Below are 20,302 nucleotides of genomic sequence, written 5' to 3' on the forward strand. Positions count from 1 at the left end.
ATGATTGTGAGGCCTCCCCAGCCATGTCCACATGTGAGTCAATTAAGCCTCTTTCCTTTATAAATTACCCAGTCTCGGGTATGTCTTTATTAGCAGCATGAGAACAGACTAATATGGCATGATATTCTGGATCCTAATATTTGCAATTTGGATTTTGGATGAGTTACTTCCCCTTTTAGATCCTTAGTATCTGTCTGTAATGAGAATTTTTTTTTTTCCTTAATCTCCTTTTCTAGCTTAGAGTAGCCTAAAAGAGAGTTACTCTTTTAGGCCCTTCAGTTTTTTCCTTTTTAAAAGTGAGATAGCATACTTTTTGGTCATCTCACACTCCCAGTGAGGCTTTCTGGGCCTCCCTTTCTCTGTTTCCTCCCTTCCCTTCCTGCTGGCAGAAGTGTGGATTGTGGAGAGCCTCATGACCCATGACTCATGCCTAGGTTGCCCGGCTACAGGGTGACAATTCTGCCCAGTGTCTGGCTGCTGTGAACATGTCTGATGTCTGGAGATTTCTCTGGATCTTCCACGGAAAATGTTTTGAGAACCCCTTGTTAGGATGAAACACTGAGGTGCTGTTTTGCCTCATGATATTAAAAAAAAGACACCATGCAGCTAGTGAGGAGTTTTATTGGCTACAAAATAGACGCACAATGATGAGAATCTGAAGGCTGCCGTAGGAAAGTAGAGATTTACACCCATAAAATCACACTTTGATTCGAAAAGTGCAATATATTAAGAGCATTATGAGAAGTCTGGTGAGATTGTAGAATGTTACAGAAAAAAATAATACAAGTTTCTGAGTCTGATAACTCCAAAGATATCTTTTAGAACTCATTGGTGTCTGGGCAAGGACTTTCCTTGGGGGAAAATAGATTTTACAATAGGCAGAAACTTTCACTGGTTTCATGCGTGCTTTTGGATCTCATTCACTTGACAAAGAACTAATCTTCCGTTGACGGTCTCCTGGGTTATGGCCTTGATCTTTGGAGTTGCAGACGCTGAGAAAAAGAGCACGGAAGATGTCACTGCCATGCTTCCTCCACCATCTGAACTGTACTCATTTTCAGTTCCCTGCTGTCAGCCCCTGAAGGCTCTCAGTGCCTTCCAAAACGATCACTAAGCAATATGGCGGGCTCTGCTGCAGGCAAAAGGGATTTCCCCAAGGAGGGATTTTCTCCCTCTCTCCAGGAAATGAGGGTCTCTGAACAGTGTCACCTTCTGGAGGTGAAGCCTTCATCATAGGTGTGCCTCCTATGGAACCTAGTCTCTGACCACAAGCACTTGAGGAGTTCTTTCTCTGCCTGTGGGCTTTGTAGCGCTGCACAGATTCCTTGAGCTTACAGAGCACTTAGTGCTATTCAGGGTACCTCATTTTAAGGTCTAGAAAACATGCCACATGAGGAATGGGTGAGAAGCCAGGGATGCTTACTGTGGCAATTTTCAAATATATAACTTATTTGAATAAGTGCCTGTTGAAACATCAATAAACCAATTCTAGACCACAGGGAAGAATTGAAATCATTAATAAAATTACAAGGGAGAATTTTGTTAAATTAAAACCTCTCCAATGGGGCCATCCCATCAAGTATGGGTTCCCCATCCTAGGACACATGTGAAGAGAGGCTCAAAGACCCTTGTCTTATTTTGTAGATGGGTAGCAGACCAGCTGTTCTGTGATGATTACTCCAACTGATTCTTTGAATCTCCAGTGCCTTAGTATAGATCTATCACAAACTAATCAGAAAGTGCCACTTGTCACAGACTACAGCCTCCTGGAACTTTTCTGTGAGATATTAAAGGTAATCTGAGAAAGCATGTTTCCAGGTCAAAGGTGTTTGGGAATACAGGGTGAAACAAAGTTAAACTTTTGTCATTTCTTCCTCTTTCTTGTTCCTTTTCCCCTTCAGAGCAGCACCTGTTCCATCTTTAACATACTGAACTGCACAACAGGACTGTTCAAGAAGTGGATCATGGCACACAGTATTTCTAACCTCATCTGGCCATAGAACACAGTGTTCATAACTCACTATTCAAATCTCATGGAACACGAGTGTTCAACAGAATCATCTGAGAAATGACATGAAATCTTTGCCTCTTAATTTTCCAGGGGTTTAGTAAACTGACTAACCGATTCCATTACTTAAGAGAGACATAATACTATTAATTATCATTTTAATCTTCTTTACCGCTTGCTTTTATATATATTGAGGACAATAATGAGAGCTTACATCATTTTGTATTAGCTAATTTGTTAACTGAAAATTCCTGACCATTTGGGAGTGAAATAAATTTTGAACCCAGGACATTTGGGAGTACACTAAGGATTATGACTACTACAACATGGATAACCATGCTAATTCCTTAAAAATAGAGATTCAAACAATGAAGGAAATTTTTTTACCTTTCATGCTCGACTTGGATTCTTCCATTGTCCTATAAAAGTGATAAAGGTTAAAGCTCACTTTAGTATTAGCAACGATCATAACAACTTCTCAGGATGGACTAACTTCCTTCGCTTGCTTGTAAATCCTCAGCTCTTTAATGAGGATAATTGTCTGAGCTTAGTAGCCTCACAGTCATAGGTTCACGGGAGAGCCAGACTGGATGCAGAAGGCATTGGGTACCGCCTCCTGTTAACCCTGGAGTCAGGGGAAGTCCACAAACCATCCCCTCTTTTTAGCCAGCTGCAAGCTTGGTTTCCTCTAGGATGCCTGCCAGGGTCGGGTCTCAAGCCTGAGACCCCTGAGCTTCTCAGGCTGTTTAGAGTTTGGTCCGGTGATGTTTTATTTATGTATTTTTATAAAACTTCTATCCCTTCCTTTCAGGTCATAGAATATACATGCCCTTTATATGGCCAACTGTTGTTATTTCCTGGGGTGGCCAGAAATATCAGATTGAAAGTCTAGACATCTCTATCTCTTATGCATCTTTTTTTTTTTTTTTTTTTTTTTTTTTTTTTTGGCTAGTGGACTAACACATTCCCCCTGCCTTCTTTTTTTTGGAGCCAAAATTGGGTGCATTCCTACTGGGAAACATGATGGCCAAAACCTTTTGAATTGTTTCCTTCTAGAGACCTTAACTCTTCTGACTGCAAATCTTAGGGTCCTGTGAGTATTAGTTGATTAATTACACTTGCTGCTTAGTGAAATACAACTGACTATAGGTATCTCCTGGAGAAGCTCAACACAGCTTTTCTTTTGCTAGAGTGACTCTTGCTAACAGAACCCAAAGATGCACACATATACCCACAGGAGCTGGATGCCTCTTGCATGCTCCTGTCATGCCAGCCTTTGCCTTACCCTTCGCTCTCTCCCTCCAGGAGCCGTCGGTACGTGGTGATTTCCTTCTCCAGGTGGGTTTTGATGCCCAGCAGCACTTGGTATTCGTTGTTCTGCCGCTCCAGGTCGTGGCGTAGCTGCATCAGTTCCTCCTCGTAGTGGGAGATGATCTCTTGCATGTCCTGGAGCTTGCAGGAGTACCGAGACTGGGTCTCAGATAACAGGTTTTCCAAAGCAGATTTCTGAAAGAGGAAATGATCTTTTGTTAATTAACTGATGGCTTGATTGAGTCAATAACAGGTGACTGTTGAGTACTTAGCAGATGCCGACCAGTTGGCTAGGTGTCTTGGTAGCTGCTGAGGACACCAAGGTGAGAAGTAGGCTGACTTACAGGTTTGGGACTTGGGCAGTCAGGAGTTGAGTGACGCTGGGACTTTTGAAGTCCATTGCTTTGCTCTGAACTGTTCTTTAACTCCTTACATTTTATCTTTGACCAGATTGAAAACTCCCAAAGAGCGACAGCAACTGGGGCTGCTATCTCTTTGTATCTTTGGAGAAGGGTCTCGATTAGGGATGCCAGATAAAATAGAGAACGTCTAGTTAAATTTGAATTTCAGATGAGCAATGAGTAATTTTTTAGTGTAACTATGTCCAAAATATTGCTCCACCTGCGTATACTAAAAAAAAAAAAAATTGTTTTTTTATTTGAAATTCCAACTAAACTGAGTGTCCTATATTTTAATTTGGCAAATCTGGCAACCCTAGTCTCAAGCAATGCTTTTTGATTATGATGATGGTAAAAAAGAAATGTCATTTTTTGAGGAAATTCTAACAGCTGTCAAATGAAGTTTCTGGGCTAGAATATGGAGCACTGAGTTCAAGGCCCACTTCTATTTGCATGTAACACCTGCTTTTCTGAAGTGCATAATTTTAACCTTAAAGAGAATCTCATAACTATGCTGAATACTCTCCCTTTATCGTGGCTGCTAATTTTCAGGGGGGGCCGTTCATGCTCCCTGGTGGTTAGAGCACATTTCCCTGGTCAGCCACTCTCCTACTCTCCCAGGGGGTTATTTTGTTCCCTCTCCTCTGTCCTTCCCATCCTTCCTCTGAGTCCATGGCCTCGCTTCCTAATTTCATTGATGAAACGAAAGCAATCGGGAGAGACCGCCCACTGCTCCCGCCATTGCGCCCACGCACATGCTTGAATCCGCGTGCGGGTGCTGGCTTCCCTGTGTTCTTTTGCCTGAGCTGTCTGTGCTCCAGTCATCTCGGCAGTTGCCGGCCTCCTTGCATCATCAGTGTTCTCCTCTCTACTGGATTATTCCCACCAGCTTTCAAATAGAATAATTCCTCCTACCTTAAAATGTATCTTTCTTAAACCCGTATCTACCTTCAGCTATCGTCCAATTTCTCTGCTCTCCTTCAGCTACTTCTCCTCAAAGAGTGGTCTATACCTGCTGTTCCTCTTGAATTCCCTCCAAGGTAGCCTACAAAGCCCTGCACAGTCTGGCTCTGTTGGGATCCCATGGCCTCACCCTCTCTTCCTCCCTCTTCCCCTCCCTTCCCCTCCTGTTCTGTCCTTTCTTCTTCCCGTCGTTCATTCACTGCAGCCACATGGACTTCCGTGCTGCTCCTCCAACTCATCAGACACACTTGGGCCTTGTCGCTTTTGCACTTGCTGTTCCTTCCTCCTGGAACACATCCCATCACCACATCAAGCACCTCCGTACCTCTTTGCTCACTGCCACTCTAACAGGAAAACCTTTCCTGACCCCCTTGTTTAAGATAGCAGCTCTTCACCCTGGTGCGTCTGCCCTCCTCCTCTGCTTCATCTCTGTAGCAATTTTCTCCATCTAACATATACATTTTGATGATTTGCACATTTAGTATCTGTCACTCCTACTAGAATATAAACTCCTTCGTTAAAAGATCCTCAGTGCTAAGAATTGGTGTCAGATAGTAGAATGCATGAAAATGGGTATACATGCCTCACCTGTTTCCCAGGGCCATTGTGAAATACTGTATGTTAAAATGTTTTGAAAGCTGCAAGACACTATAATTATTTTTGTACTCATGATCTCTACAGTGCACATTTGCAGTGTCTGTTCACCATCATGGATGCTTAAAACACAGCGGTCATTTACCCAAGTGCACCTGCCACGTAAATGAACAAATCATTGCCTCTCAAGACTGAGGGTAGAATCGCACTTGGCAATTATAAGGATGAATGATTAGAAGACTCAGTAGGGTATACTGGGAATCAAATGATAGACCTTCATAAATTTTGAATGCTTATGACACATGCTAAGCATTTTTCTAAACTGTGAAGATGATAGAAATGACTTGGACACAAGAACTTAAGAGTTTTCTGGGTGATAAGACACATACCTAAATGAATAGGGCAGTGCTTTGGAGTGAGCCAGGCCTGGATCTGCCACCTACCATGTTGGCACTGGAATTTCTCTATATCAGCGTTTGAGGGGGGTAGCCTGGTTGTAAGTGGAGAGGGCACTGATAGAAATTATGGGGGTCTAGAATCCCCCCTCCTCCAAATAAATCACATGGTTTCACCACCAGTCACTTACTAGTTGTGTGACCTTGGCCAATTTATTTTACTGTTGGAGTTTTGGTTTCCTCATCTCTAAAATGGGGACACTAAGACCTATCTGGAAAAGTTGCTGTAAGGATTAATGACATTTAATATCATGAACTACTTAGCAAAACGCCCGGCACCATCTGGACACTCAATACATGGTAGCCCTTTATTATGGTTCTCATCATAAACAATTTGGATGGAAAGTGGAAAGTGAGAGGTGTCCCAAGGGAGCTGAGAGTCAGGGCCTGGGAGAGAGGTCTCAGAAGGCTTCATGGAGGAGGTAGTGTGGGACCCAGCATTTTCCCAGCCTCGACTCACCGTGCTGTACTGTGCCTGCAGGTCAATCTCCAGGGCCTGGAACGTGCGCTTCAGCTCGTGGATGTCACCTTGTCTGCTCTGCACAGCAGGTGGACTGGCTGCTTCCTGGGACATGGCTGCAGACTGTAGGACCAAGCAAGGCGAAGGCGTCAGCATTGGGACCTCATGGAAATGCAACCTTTGGGAAGTTTGTGCATCTTTCTTTTACCTGTTCTTTATACCAAGTGTCCAAGTCTCGATGCTTCTTCTTTATTATAAGCTCATATTCCTGTCTCATATCCTCCAGAACCTTAATCAGATCTTCCTTGGGACCTGTGTCCACCTTCACGTTGACACTGAAGTCACTTGGCACATGATGCTTCTCCATTTCCTGTTTAATAACAGAGAAAGGAAATGAACTGGGTTTGATAATCAGGAGGCTGGATTGCCGTGTTGATTGGCAGTGGTCAATGGATCTTTTAAACCTTCTGATTATGTGGTTGCTCCACTGTCGCTGGTTTGGTTTCTCAAATGTTACTTGTTGATGATAAAACATTGTATACTTTTATCTCTAATAATTTTATAAAATAAAGAATATCTTTGAGACCAACCTGACCAGCATGGTGAAACCCCATCTCTACTAAAAATACAAAAAATTAACTGGGTGTGCTGGTGCACGCCTGTAATCCCAGCTACTTGGGAGGCTGAGGCAGGAGAATCCCTTGAACTTGGGAGGTGGAGGCTGCAGTGAGCCGAGATCGCGCCACTGCACTCCAGCCTGGGTGACAGAGTGAGACCCTGTCTCAAAAAAAAAAAAAAAAAAAAAAAAAAATTCATAAGGCAGGTAATTAAATAGCCTCCATGATTACTGACTTGATCCGTGGTTGAAAATATTTCAGAAAGAATTACGCTTTCATAGTGTGTAAAGTCCCGTTTGGCAGATGTGGATTGGTGAAGTGACAACATAGTTAGGCAGCAGAACCTTCCAGGCTATAGGCCAAAGCTTTCGGGAAGCCGTTCAAGAGGCAAACGGCAGAAAGAAGGTGTAGAGGCTTTCAAAATCTCGTCAATGCCTTGTGACCCTGTGGGGCTGACGCCCATAGGATTTCATGAAAACCAAGCAGCCACAGGAAATATTTAATTAACAATTATTGTCTAACCAGCTATTCAGAAATTGGGCTCTTTGATGTTCAGACGCAATTTTGTTTTCCTACCATGGGAACTGTTTTTCTATCATTTTATCAGAGTCTCAAGGACTTGTGATGGATGGTAACTCTAAAAGTCAGTTAAATGCTTTTGGAAATTAGGATTCTTTAGTTTTGTCCCACATCATACTTGCCTTGGTTGGTAGCAGACTCTTTTCATTATATTGTCCCCTAATTTGCTGAACATTGGGCCAACGATGGAAGTCCAGTCTCACACATTGATTCTTATAGTAACATATTAACAAGCACATCTAGGTAAACATTGTGTGTTAACAAAACTGTTGACCAATTCATCATGAATTATGATTGCATTTTGGTTGTTGTATTTGACATGTGAGTAGCTCACCTTGAAATTAGAAACTTTAGATATTTGTATGTTTTTCTAATGACTATTTAGGGTGAAGGACAAGGGGATTGGCATCCAGGTGGTGGTTTCTTCTGTAGCTGTCGAATCAGCCTGAGATGTTCATGCTAAGACCTGTGTTCATTACCAGGAGTTCCTGGGGAGTCCTACCTGTTCATGGCGCTTCTTCATGAGAATGAGCTCCTTTCTCATTCCCTCCACCTCCTGTTCTAGGTCTGTTGTGACAATGGTCAGGTTGTCTAAGGTCCTTCGGAGGCCCTCGACTTCAATTTCCAAGTCTCTCTTAAAGGAGTGTTCATTTTCATATCTTTGGTGAGAAGGAAGAGAAGAGTGCACCCGTTTGTTGGAAGGTCATGGTTTTTGAAAGGATTCATTTTCATTTAGAGGTGAATCTTTTACTTATTAGGTTTAAAGACAGATGATGAATACATATAGGATGTCTTTTGTATGTCAGTTTCATGCTACACTTTTCCATGATGGTGACTCAATGCCAACTTTTAAATTGAGTAGGGAGAACAAGATAATAAACAGTCACATACCCATCACCTACATTTAGCAACCGTGAATGTTTTGCTGTATTTACTTTGCCTATTTCATTGCTGAAGTATTTCAAAGCAGATTATAGACATGATGACATTTTAAGACTAAATACTTCAGGATGCATCTTTTAAGAAAAATATATTTTAAAATAAACAGGCTGGGCACGGTGGCTCATGCCTGTAATCCCAGTACTTTGGGAGGCTGAGGCGGGCAGATCATGAGGCCAAGAGATTGAGACCATCCTGGCCAACATGGTGAAACGCTGTCTCTACTAAAAATATAAAAATTAGCTGGGCGTGGTGGCGCGCACCTGTAGTCCCAGCTACTTGGGAGGCTGAGGCGGGAGAATTGCTTGAACCTGAGAGGCGGAGGTTGCAGTGAGCCAAGATCGCGCCACTACACTCCAGCCTGTCTCAAAAATAAATAAATAAATAAGTAAATAAATAAAATAAACATAACACTACACCTAAACATTAATAACAACCCTTTAATATCATCTAATTCTTGATTCATATTCAAATTTCCCCATAACATGTGCTTTTATATCTGGTTTGTTTAAACTAAGGTTCATTCAAGTAACACACAGTGCATTTGCTGTTGCTATGCCTTTTCATTATAAGATTTTAATTCCAGGTAATGGCAAGACAAGTTTTCCTTTTTTTTTTTTTGAGACGGAGTCTCACTCTGTTGCCAGGCTGGAGTGCAGTGGCGCGATTTCGGCTCACTGCAACATCCATCTCCTGGGTTCAAGTGATTCTCCTGCCCTCCTGAGCAGCTGGGACTACAGGCGTGCGCCACCATGCCCAGCTAATTTTTGTATTTTTAGTAGAGATGGGGTTTCACCATGTTGGCCAGGATGGTCTCGATCTCTTAACCTCGTGATCCGTCCGCCTTGGCCTCCCAAAGTGCTGGGATTACAGGCGTGCGCCACCACGCCCGGCCAAGTTTTTCTTTTGTAAAGCAAACAAACAAAAACCCGAACAACACTGTGAAGAAGGAACTTACTTGAGGTTGAAGTCATCCACTGCCATCCTGGCATTGTCAATGAGAAGGATAATCTGAGCATTGGTCATCTTACCATCCACTATCTGTAAAACATGCACAAAAGGTTATCTTGCTTGGACACACCCACACATGACCGCTGCATGTCTGTCCTTTAGCTTCCTGAATATTTGACTTGTTAGTACAGACCACTTCTTGTTCTGGCAGTGGAACAATGAATGACTGAGTCAGTAAATGCTTAGTGAGCACATACTAGGTGCAAAGCAGAATGATTTTAAAGTAAGAATATGATCTGCAGTCAGTGTTACTGCCTTTCTTCTTTTTACATGGAGTTTTGACAGGCTTGGACTGATGCAACTGCTGAAACAATGATATAGGAAGGGGAAGGTCAGTAATTATTCAAAATGCCTTCTAACTTTTTAGGTTATGGACACATCATAGCATTTTGCTTAATTAAGCTCATCCACAGCTGAAGATGTTAAAAGGACTTTAGGTTCTGATCCTTTTCTTATTGTGTTAGGTTGGTGACAAAGTGATTTTTGCCATTACTTTTAATTAGTTCAGCCCTCCAAAAGTACAAAAATTATTATTTTAGATGAACATAATTCTTACTTGTGATAGCATTCATGTTTCTAATCAGTGTTACTGAGCAAAGCTAACACTAATATTCAATGTATTTTGTAATAGTTATCACAGAACACAATTTTTTTTTTTTGCCCGAAGTGACTATAGCCACACACATAACTTGTAGATGTGTTTATGTCATTGCAACTTACTCTGGGATGAGAATGCTCTCATTGTAGCTATTAAAATATTAACTGAAATAATTCCTTACCATCTAAGGAACATGCCTAATAAGTTTTAGTAGTGGTAAGGCCTGCAGTTAAAGACTTTCACTAGATGTTCGTATAATGTTTTTTACTTTAAAAATAAAAATATTATTGAAAGCACTTACTCGAGCAATTGTGTATACATTTATGATTTATAAACACTTGTAGATATGTTATAGTCAGAGAAATAGCTCACATTCAATGTATGTCACTGTCTTTAGGGTAGAAGACGTCTCATTGTCAAAAGTGTAATAATGCTTTTACACCAAGTGTTGTGCTAGACTAAAAACTTGGAGTTTTTTTTTGGTTTTGGCTCTGTTCTTGATCATCCAAGTGGATGCATCAGGCTGCATCACTCTATTCTCCAGGCCTCAGTTTCATCCGTTGTCAAATAAGGAGTCTGCACTAGAGACAGAGGACCTTAGAGGTCTTAGGTCTAAATTTCTGTAATTTAGTTGGAGTCAGAGAATCCTGGGTAATTCCCATTATATTTATATAGCTCATTCCTTTATTTAGAAAGCATTTTCTTAGGACAAAGTTATACTTCAATACAAAGGCACCTTTTAAAAATCTTGTCCTGTTTAAAGCTCCACTGATCCCATGGAATTTGGTATCATGAATGCACAATAGCAGGATTTAGAGATGGCACAAATGCTGGGTCTGGAACTCAAGGAGCAGGGCCTGGGATCCTGCTCCACACTTACTGGCTGGGTGAACTTCGCTGAGTCTCAGTTTCTTCATCCATAAAATAGCAATAGTAATAGTTACTTCATCAAAGAGTTATGAGAATTAGAAGAGAGTACATCAAATAATGTCAAATAGCATATTCTTGGCATATTATAGACAGTGAAAAATTGGTCGAAACTGAATTAGTTAAGAAAAAAGTAAAAAATACACTTTTCTTTTTTAAAATCTGGCACTTTTGTAGAGTCACTGACTACACTGCGAGCATCTCCAGGTTCTATATGCTGAGATGCCTGTTCAGACTTTTTCTGTTCATGGTGGGACATAGCCAGGCTGGCTGCTTCTGCCTCATTCTTTTTCCCCTTGTGGGATTCCAAGTGCTACTATGGCCTCTTCCCTTGCTATAAAAAAGGATACTTTTAGGTGTTTACTGTTCTCCTCTCCACAGTGCTGCTTAGGGGCATTCTTACCAATACTTCTCCCTCCGGACCAATTATTCTTTGCATTATGTAAGCTCATGCAAAATGAAAAGTAGCTCTATCCCAAAGAGCCTGGGGACCATTGTGGGGTAACCCTTACTTACTTGTGCACTGAGGTTTTCTACTTCTATTTGACACATACTATGAGGTGTTAACCTACATCCAGAGAATCAGAAAATCAAAAATACTGTCTATGGGCTTATTTAGCTTTTCTGAGTTAAATTGGTAATTTATCTGTTGCAAAGTCCACCTCAAGTGTCTGATTTCCCCAGCTATCATTCTCATAGCACTCAGATGTGAATTCTGAAATGTACTTGATATGGAGCACATTCCAGATTCTCCTGAAGGCCCTGAGTTAATTCTTTTAAAAGCAAGTTGGTATATTCGTGCAACATTGTTGCTTCAGGATGTTTGATCTCCTACCAGGGAGAGGAAATAGGATGTTTGACTGTAAACCAAAATGCCAAATATAGTCTGATTGAGAATCATTCAAGGTGTTTTATTTATGATACTCCTATGACTATGTCCAATTCTGGATTTCAAAAGGATTGAATTAATTTTTAAACTCAACTTCTTATCAACTTTTTGAGTGACATTTAATACACCTAAAGTGAGGGTGCGGGAGAGCTGTATCCACTCAAAGCATTTCACCAAGATCCAGGAAGCATAAGCCTCAGGTAACTGTGGGACCTCCTTGCACCTCTGTTTTCTCATCTTCAAATGAGGGAGTTTGGGGTAGATAGACAATCTCAACTTTAAAGAGTTGCTTTCTTCAAATGTAGAGAAAACAGTGTTAGACGTAAAAATCCAGAAAAGAATGAAATTCAAAGCCAAAGAAGTTTCCTATTTAATCTCAGAACCCAGAATTCCAGGTCTTCTGAAGGGTGGGCAGGTTGCTCCCCAAGCCCCCATTGCACCTACTTACTTTTCTCAGTTCTGTTCCAAAGGATTTAGACAACGATTAGGTCTCAGTCTCCTTATCTATAAATTGAGAATAAAAATACCTGCTCCACACAGTTGTGAGGATTAAATGAGATAATGTGTATGAAATATGTGTTGTGTGGTTAATGATGCAAGTATAACGCATTATCTTTATTCATCCTAAGTGTCATTTTTTGTATGAGGTGGGCTAGGCAGCACCACACTGTAGTGAAATTTATGAGACTACTGGAAACAGACCTGAGTTAGAATCCCACCTCTGCTTCTTGCTGATGGCTTTGGATGGCTATTTCACTTTTTTCCAAGCTTCCATTTCCTTACAGGGTTCTTGCAGAATCAAATAAAATAATATGGAACATTTCCATCATTGAAGAATGCTCTTGGATGGTGTTATGTGTATTAAATATTCAGCAGGATGCCTAGGTACATAATAAGTGCTCAATAAACATTTCCCTCCCTTTCCTCCCTTTTTTTTGGGTTAAATCTCTTCTGCTAGCTCCTAAATTATTTGACCGGTTCTAACCTTGTATTTCTTTTGGGAGTCATGGTCTCCCTTTGCTCTCCATTTGCAAAAATCTTCAATTCCTCCTTTCTACAACCAAAGCAACTTTACTAAACAAAAAAACATGATGAGGACTGTTGAGTCACCTTGTTTTTTTTTTCATAAAGGCAACCATGCACTATATAGTTAAGGTAATTACAGTCAGTTATTAGGTTGATTATTCAATAATTAGGGTTCATTACAAGGACAGATTTATATTATCTTGACTGGTCCTTCCTACATTCAAGCAAGGATGACTGAGCGTTGTGAAATAATATGGTATAAATATTGGACACTTGTGATGCTCTTTCTAGGGGGAGGTTAAATCATGGTCTTACAGAGAATTTTCTGGGATTGCTTTATATAAGAGGGGAGTTAGATAGCTTTAAAAAATAACCTATAAGATGATTGGATTCCTTCTACTTCTAGCCAATGTTATGAGACATCCCGGAAGGTGTGTGCTTAGTTTTTTTGGGGACTGGTTACAGAGTTAGTTTTTTTTGAAGAGGGTCTTTATAGCCATCCCAACTCTCAGGTTCTAAAAATTATGCTCGTTTTATTATTATTGTTTCTAGTGGTATGCCATTCTCAGAACCGTGAGCAACTTTATCTTCAACCAACCCACAAGCGGAAATATCTAGGGATGTCACGGTGACCTATATGCTGGGGTGGTGACAACTTTTAGGTGTAATGTTCAAAATCATCTAACAGCCTTTTGTTAACGGATAACCACATTGTTCAAAAAAATTTGAGGTGGAGCAGAACTGAGGTAATGAGAAGGTAAACACTCTCTTATCCCTGGTGCACTGAGCATGCAGCACGAATACTGGCCCTTATCATTTCTATGACATCGTTGGGTCATAAGTGACACTAAACAGCAGCTGGTTGCCTCACATTTTAAAGATGTTTTTGGTGTGTGAGAAATCAGGTAGTCTCATTTTCGAAACAGTCTGCAGCACTTCTGTCATTTTTGCTGCCTTCTTTTTCTACATTATCCAGGGACAGAGGATTAATTATACAGAACAGACGATTCCAACTCCAAATTTAAGGTATCATAAGAAAACATCCCCCAAAACCTTTGTGCACCATTACTTCAAGCGCTGTTGCCATTTTCCTGGAAATTGTCTTCTGGACTGATTCCTCCTCCCGAGGGTTCCCAGGCAAAGCAGCCCCACCTGGAGCTCCCGGGTTACCCGGTCTCTTACCTGCTCCTGCAGGTGTGTGATGCTTTCCTCATACTGGGAATAATCTTTCTTACTGCCAGGATCTCTCTGCTGGTGCCACTTCAGGATGCGGCTTTCCAGCTTCATGTTGGCCTCCTCCAGGGCGCGAACCTTCTCCAGGTAGGAGGCCAGGCGGTCGTTGAGATTCTGCAGGGTGGCCTTCCCATTTCCGCCTAGGAGGGGGCTGCTTCTTCCAGAACCCCAAGACCCTCCAGCGGGTGGGCAGCTCCGCGTGGTGAAGGACAAGGAGATGCGGGTTCCCCCTGCACCGCCGTGGACGGTGGGAGCCCTGGGGAAGCTCCTGGGCCGGCCCCAGCCATCTCCGGTGCCGTGGAAGGAGGCCGAGGGGGTCTGGCTGAAGCTGCTTCTGGAGTTCATGGTCCCATCTGTGTTTGGGATGGGGCTAGGCTCTGTTCCACTCCCTGGTACCGCAGAACTGAGCCGCCCCAGACTGCCCTGGATGGTTTTATGGCCTTTGCTGTGGGAGTTCCCTTCTCTGACAATTGTACCGACAAGATCGTATCATTGTGCAACCCGTGTTTCCTCTTGGTCAATCCCACAGTGCCCCGGGCCTTCGCACACTGTTGTTGTTTAGAGCCACATCAATGTGACAGTTTGCTTCCTCCCTTCCCCTGGTAACCGGAGGTGTGGCGCACGACATCAGGCGGGTGTTAGGCTCAGGTATCTTTCTAAGCTTGCTGGGAAGTTTTTCCATTGTTCATTTACCTGGAAAGGGTTAGGTTAAAGTACACCCAAAAGAAAGCATATTCGGTGTAGTATAGATTTCCTTAAAAAACAAACAAACAAACAAAAAACGCCAAAAAACAGACATTAAACAACAGAGACACACACACGTTTTTCCACCCCCAGTAATCTCCACCTCTAAAGGGAGGGTGAGTGAGCCTGAGAAGGGAGAGCCAGCTCAGAACAGGATCTCGGGTCCTGGAATAAAGCTCGCTGTGCTGAGGCAGTTGAGAAGATGGTGAGTATCTGATGCCTCTGTGACAGTCACTGTTTGAAGGAAAGTACTTTCAAAGGACTCGCTCTTAAGAACAAACCCTCAATTATAGATATAATTAATTAATGAATGACCGAACCTTCCACTTCCAGGGTGCCTTTCATCCCAGCACACCTCAAAACCAAACAACCCTGGCCTGCGCTCAGGACTTCCCTTGGCCCTCGGGGAGGAATGCAGCCGTTGTGAGCAGCCGGGGACCCTGGCTGAGCCTCCCACGGCTGGGTTCTGTGTGTCTGTAACCTGCAGAGGGACGATGGAAAACAGGAAACCTGCCATGGGCTGTCAAATGTGGTTGATGAATCTTATATTTCATCTGCCAAGGTAAAGGTTAGGAATGAATAAAGAAGCAGTCTGGGGGCGGGAGCCACGTGCTAGTTACTGGCAGCTAGATTTAAAGGGGACTTACAAGTAAAAATACCAGCACAGGAAGGGCTTCTAGCCTATCTGGTTCCAAGCCACTAATCAGACAGATGAGGAAAGCTGAGGCCTGTGGTGGTGGGGAGGTTAGTGGCAGAGCTGGGGCTAGATTCTTTCTCCACATAGCACTGTTATCTGGGGTTGAATCTTGACAGGTCCTGTACCACACTTCTCTTTCATAAGGATAGGACTTGCCAGTTGATGTAGCTCTTTCATATTCTTTATTGAATCCTCACAACTCTTTATGTAGCCAGGCAAGGGTTGTTGTCTTCATTTTGCAGACAAAGAATCAAGGTCTCACAGGGGTGAATGATCCGGAGATGATTTGCATGTGCAGTGTAATTGAGCACATGAATTCATAGGTGACGCTGCCCGTGTCTGCGCTGTCCTCCCTGCCTGGAAAGTCACCCACCCCACCTCCTCTATAGTTCCAGGGCTACCTCCTTCAACAATCATTTTCTGAATTCTCCTGCATGAGTTGGGTGACCCTGTAGGAGGAACTGCCTCTTCCGGATGCCGAGGTCCTCCGGAGGGGCGGACACCTTGGCATTCCACTTCATGGTGGAAGCTGGGAGCCCCCAGCCAGGCCCAGCCACCTCCTGTGCCTGGGATGAAGTCCACCCCATTCTTCCACCCCATTGTACTGCATTTGTCACACCCCTCTGAGACCGCAGGCTTCTTGAAAGCAGAGTTGATGTCTTCCATTTTTGAGCACCAAAGTCTGTCTTCTTGGTGGTATTTTGCAAATGTGCGTTAACTCAATCATAAACTTTTAGAGTCAGGGTTTTAACACAGGTCCCCTGGTGCCATCACCTTCGCTCCTTTTAGGACTGTGGGTTATAAAACTAGAAAGTCGGGAGACGCCTCTCCTGGGTATGGATTAACCACCCACGAAGGCCAATCCTTTCCGATTACAAATAAAGTCACCCAAAAGCGCACCAGCTTTGCCCCTCCCAGTCTTACAACAAACCCTTATCAGGGAAGAGGCTCTGAATATTTTTTATTTCACTGTGCACAAGCTGGAAAAATGAGCCTCCAAGCCTCAGGGAAACTTGGGGAGTGCTTAGAAACAGTGCCTGCAGTCACTTACATCTCAGATATGAGAAAAAGACAAAAGAGACACGTGATAAAAATAGAGCAAATGAGGGAACTAGAGAGACTTGTTTGGTGAGTGGTGGCAAGCAGTGTTCTGTGGATGTGGACGGTTCCTGGTCATCAAAGTTATGGTCAGCTCTGGTTCCTGTTCACCCAGACCCAGCCTTACCAAGGAAGAAAACATTTACCGTTAGCATGTGCAAGGGCCGGGCTGCACTGCCGTTCTCTAAATTCTCTCACCAGAATCTACAATGGAATGAATGCTTCTCTACTCATTTCAGGCATGTCTGAGTGGCAGTGACTTATCAACCCCATAAATTTGGCCACTGTCTCATTTTATGTCCGTGTGTGGGAGTTTTGATTTATAGGAGTTATCCTTGAGCAAAAGTTTTCTTGTATCATAGCAGGACCAGGGTGGGGAAAAACTGGTAGTGAGATCTGAGAGCACTGGGGAGAAATAGTCTCTTCCAGTACTGTTATATGATGGTTTCCCATAACTTTTTTTTTTTTTTTTTTCTCGAGATGTAGTCTTGCTTTGTTACCCAGGCTGGAGTGCAATGGCACAATCTTGGCTCACTGCAATCTCCAACTGCTGGGTTCAAGCGATTCTTCTGCCTCGGCCTCCCGAGTAGCTAGGATTACAGGTGTGCACCAACATGCCCAGTTCATTTTTTGTGTTTTTAGTAGAGATGGGGTTTCACCATGTTAGCCAGGCTGGTCTCGAACTCTTGACCTCATGATCTGCCCATCTCGGCCTCCCAAAGTGCTGTGATTACCGGCATGAGCCACCGTGCCTAGCCGATTATCCATAACTACTACTTCTTCTTCTTTTTTTTTTTGAGACGGAGTCTCGCCCTGTGGCCCAGGCTGGAATGCAGGGACACGATCCCGACTCACTGCAAGCTCCACCTCCCGGGTTCAAACAATTCTTCTGCCTCAGCCTCCCGAGTAGCTGGGACCATAGGGTGTGCCACCACGCCCAACTAATTTCTGTAGTTTTTAGTAGAGACGGAGTTTTACCACGTTGGCCAGGCTGATCTTGAACTTCTGACCTTGTTATCCACCCGCCTCGGCCTCCGAAAGTGCTGGGATTATAGGCGTGAGCCACTGCACCCAGCCCTGATTTTCCATAACTTCTGATGTGTAGAGTTCCATTGGATTTTTAAAAGAAATGATGCTTTTTTGGGGTAAAAATGATACATGCTTATTATACAAAATCAAGTGATACATGATAGTACAGGAAAAAATATTTTAAAATTCTACCACACACACACACAACCTTTGGTGACATTTGGTGGACGTCCTTTCAGATACTCTGTGTATGCATTGGAAGACGAAAGAATGGCTAGAATAATTGGAAAAATGGGCTCACATGACTTACTCCATTTTAGAAAAGCTTAAGTCCATTGACAAATTTTAATTGGCAAATAAGGAACTAAAATGAATTCACTTTAGTGACATAGTTTTTCTAGAATTTAAAAACGTTCATCACATTCTTTTAAATTTTACATTTTTAAGAAGGGTAAAATGTCCTGTAAATGCCAGTATTTGTGGAATCGCAGGACTGGAAAGAAGAGCAACACTGAGCCACTGGTTGCGGATTTTTGCTCTTAGGGAGGACAACGGCAGAGTGCTGAGGTTGTTTTTGAACTATTCTTAAAGAACTCGAGGGATGGAGCCTCCAACTGCTTCCTCAGTAAATGGCCAACGTCTGCTGATCCTTTTGGTTCGTAAGCATTTCACTTGCAATAGGTTTCATGATTTCTTTTGGTTTTCTGTAGCGTTCAATTGTTCAGAATCAAAATCATTCTCCTTTGCATAATTTTCTGGCTGAACCATTTGTAGTTTTCACGTTTGATTCATCTTTCTGGTGAACGGCATTGTGGTCTCTGAAAGGGAGTGGGTATTTTGTAAGAGCTCAGCTGGTGAATGAATGCGTGGAGTTGCATGCAAATGTGTTGGGGTCAGAAGGGAGCCCTGTCAGAAGGTAGCTGTCATTAACTGGGTACACTGTTTGTGAGCCTTTTCAAGACAACCATTTCATCAGCGAAGCATTTTATAGGCACCCGATCTTTACAGTAGAGAAGAATGGCCAAAATGACTCTCGAATACATTTTTACTACACATGACATTTCAGAACAGATGAGTAGCAGGTCTTCAGGCAAAATTGCTATGCTATTATCCTATGAGTTGGAAGGTTACATAAGAAGGTTAGACATTTATAGAAATAAAACATGCCTATTAAAAAGTGGGCAAAGGACGTGAACAGACACTATATACAGATACTATTTGCAAGCGACTCTTAAGTTGGCTGTTGTTTTCTTCCTCGTTTGAAATACTGTATTGAAGACTTCATAACTCACATCTTCTCTCTGTTGGCCCCTTTTTCCTAGACAAGTAGAAATATGAGAAAATGATCTGAGGATAGTGCTGTAACAAAGTGTTTTATATCAGCCTTACTTGACCACTCATGCTTAAGCCCTTGTAGCATCTTATTCATTGGGAAAACGTTCCCAGCTGAAAACAATCAATCCCGTGCTTCAATTGCAGCTGCAATTTTAAACATGAAATTCAATAGATAGACTTTAAGAAGTTAGTAAAATCTCTAAAGCTATATGCAAAAATTTCTCTGCAAGTTTATATGCTTACTTTTCTGAGGAAACTGTTGTTTTTAAAAATTTCAATTAGGCTGGGCGTGGTGGCTCATGCCTGTAATCCCAGCACTTTGGGAGGCCGAAGCGGGTGGATCGATCACTTGAACTCAGGGGTTCGAGACCAGCTTGGCCAACATGGTGAAACCCTATCTCTACTAAAAATACAAAAAATTAGCCGGACGTGGTGGCATGCACCTGTAATCCCAGCTACTCTGGAGGCTGAGGCAGGAGAATCACTTGAATCTAGGAGGCAGAGGTTGAAGTGAGCCGAGATTGCACCATTGCACTCCAGCCTGGGTGACAAGAGTGAATCTCCATCTCAAAAATAATTTTTTAAAATTAATTATTATTTTTTGAGACAGGGTCTCACTTTGTTGCCTGAGCTGTAGGCAGTGGTGCAATCATGGCTCACTGCAGCCTCAACCTCCTGGCTCAAGTGATCTTTCTGCCTCCACTTCCCCAGTAGCTGGGACTGTAGGCATGCACCACCACACCAGGCAAATTCTTTCTAAAAATGTTTTGTAGACACGAGGTCTTGCTACGTTGCTCAGGCTGGTCTCAAACTCCTGGGCTCAAGCAATTCTCCTATCTTGGCATCTCGAAGTGGTAAGATTAAAGGCATGAGCCACTTCACCTGGTCTCATTAACTTTTCAAAGGAGTATATAAGTTTAAAAAGTCAGGATCCAGTGATGTAAAACTTTAGTTTCCTTCCCTGTTGCCAGTGAGCTCCTTTTTCTCTGTTTCTCCTCCTCCCCTCCCTCCTTCTTCTCCTTCTTCTTCCTCTTCCTCCTCCACCTCCTCCTCTTTTTCTCCTTCTCCTTTTCCTCCTTCTCCTCTTCCTCCTCCTCCTCCTTCTTTTCTCCTCATCCTTTTCCTTCTCCTCCTCCTTTCTCTCTTCCCCCTCCTCTTTCTTTCCTCCTCCTCCTCCTCCTCCTTCTTCTTCCTTTTTTTACTTTGGCATAGAGACAATGCTTTAGGTTCACTAAAGTTTTTGCAGTTGTGGGATATTGATTAAAACACCTGCTCATTTAAGTGGTTGGCTATATTTAAAATGTTTTTATTGCTTTTTTTCTCCTACCCCCAAACTGTGCATTTCATCTCTAATTTCATTATTGGTTGAGTACCACAGCCACAAATCATTT

General features: G+C 42.7%; 1 protein-coding gene across 2 annotated transcripts; it reads right to left on the reverse strand.

The window, feature by feature from the left end:
- Positions 1-605: 605 nt before the first annotated feature.
- On the reverse strand, positions 606-15,219 carry LOC105472195 (keratin 23). Of its 2 annotated transcripts, none has more exons than XM_011725219.3 (8): positions 15,073-15,219; positions 9,283-9,365; positions 7,888-8,044; positions 6,398-6,559; positions 6,190-6,312; positions 3,294-3,514; positions 2,396-2,427; positions 606-992 (listed from the first exon to the last, which is right to left on the reverse strand). In XM_011725219.3, exons 2-8 carry the CDS (start codon positions 9,348-9,350, stop codon positions 898-900), a joined length of 858 nt encoding a protein of 285 aa, XP_011723521.2. In that variant the 5' UTR covers positions 9,351-9,365; positions 15,073-15,219; the 3' UTR covers positions 606-897. The 2 variants fall into 2 exon arrangements, with proteins under 2 accessions (XP_011723521.2, XP_011723519.2); XM_011725217.3 differs by lacking the exon at positions 15,073-15,219 and adding an exon at positions 13,958-14,834.
- Positions 15,220-20,302: the final 5,083 nt, after the last annotated feature.

The sequence above is a fragment of the Macaca nemestrina genome, chromosome 17 (genome assembly GCF_043159975.1).
Source record: "Macaca nemestrina isolate mMacNem1 chromosome 17, mMacNem.hap1, whole genome shotgun sequence".
Lineage (NCBI taxonomy): Eukaryota > Metazoa > Chordata > Mammalia > Primates > Cercopithecidae > Macaca > Macaca nemestrina.

Excerpts from the sequence above, each read along its gene's own strand:
- LOC105472195 (XM_011725217.3), bottom strand. The coding sequence starts at position 14,353 with ATGAACTCCAGAAGCAGCTTCAGCCAGACCCCCTCGGCCTCCTTCCAC. Across the intron at positions 6,560-7,887 it reads TGAAGAAGCGCCATGAACAG|GAAATGGAGAAGCATCATGT; the intron begins GTAGGACTCCCC and ends GTTATTAAACAG. Across the intron at positions 6,313-6,397 it reads ACACTTGGTATAAAGAACAG|TCTGCAGCCATGTCCCAGGA; the intron begins GTAAAAGAAAGA and ends TTGGTCCTACAG.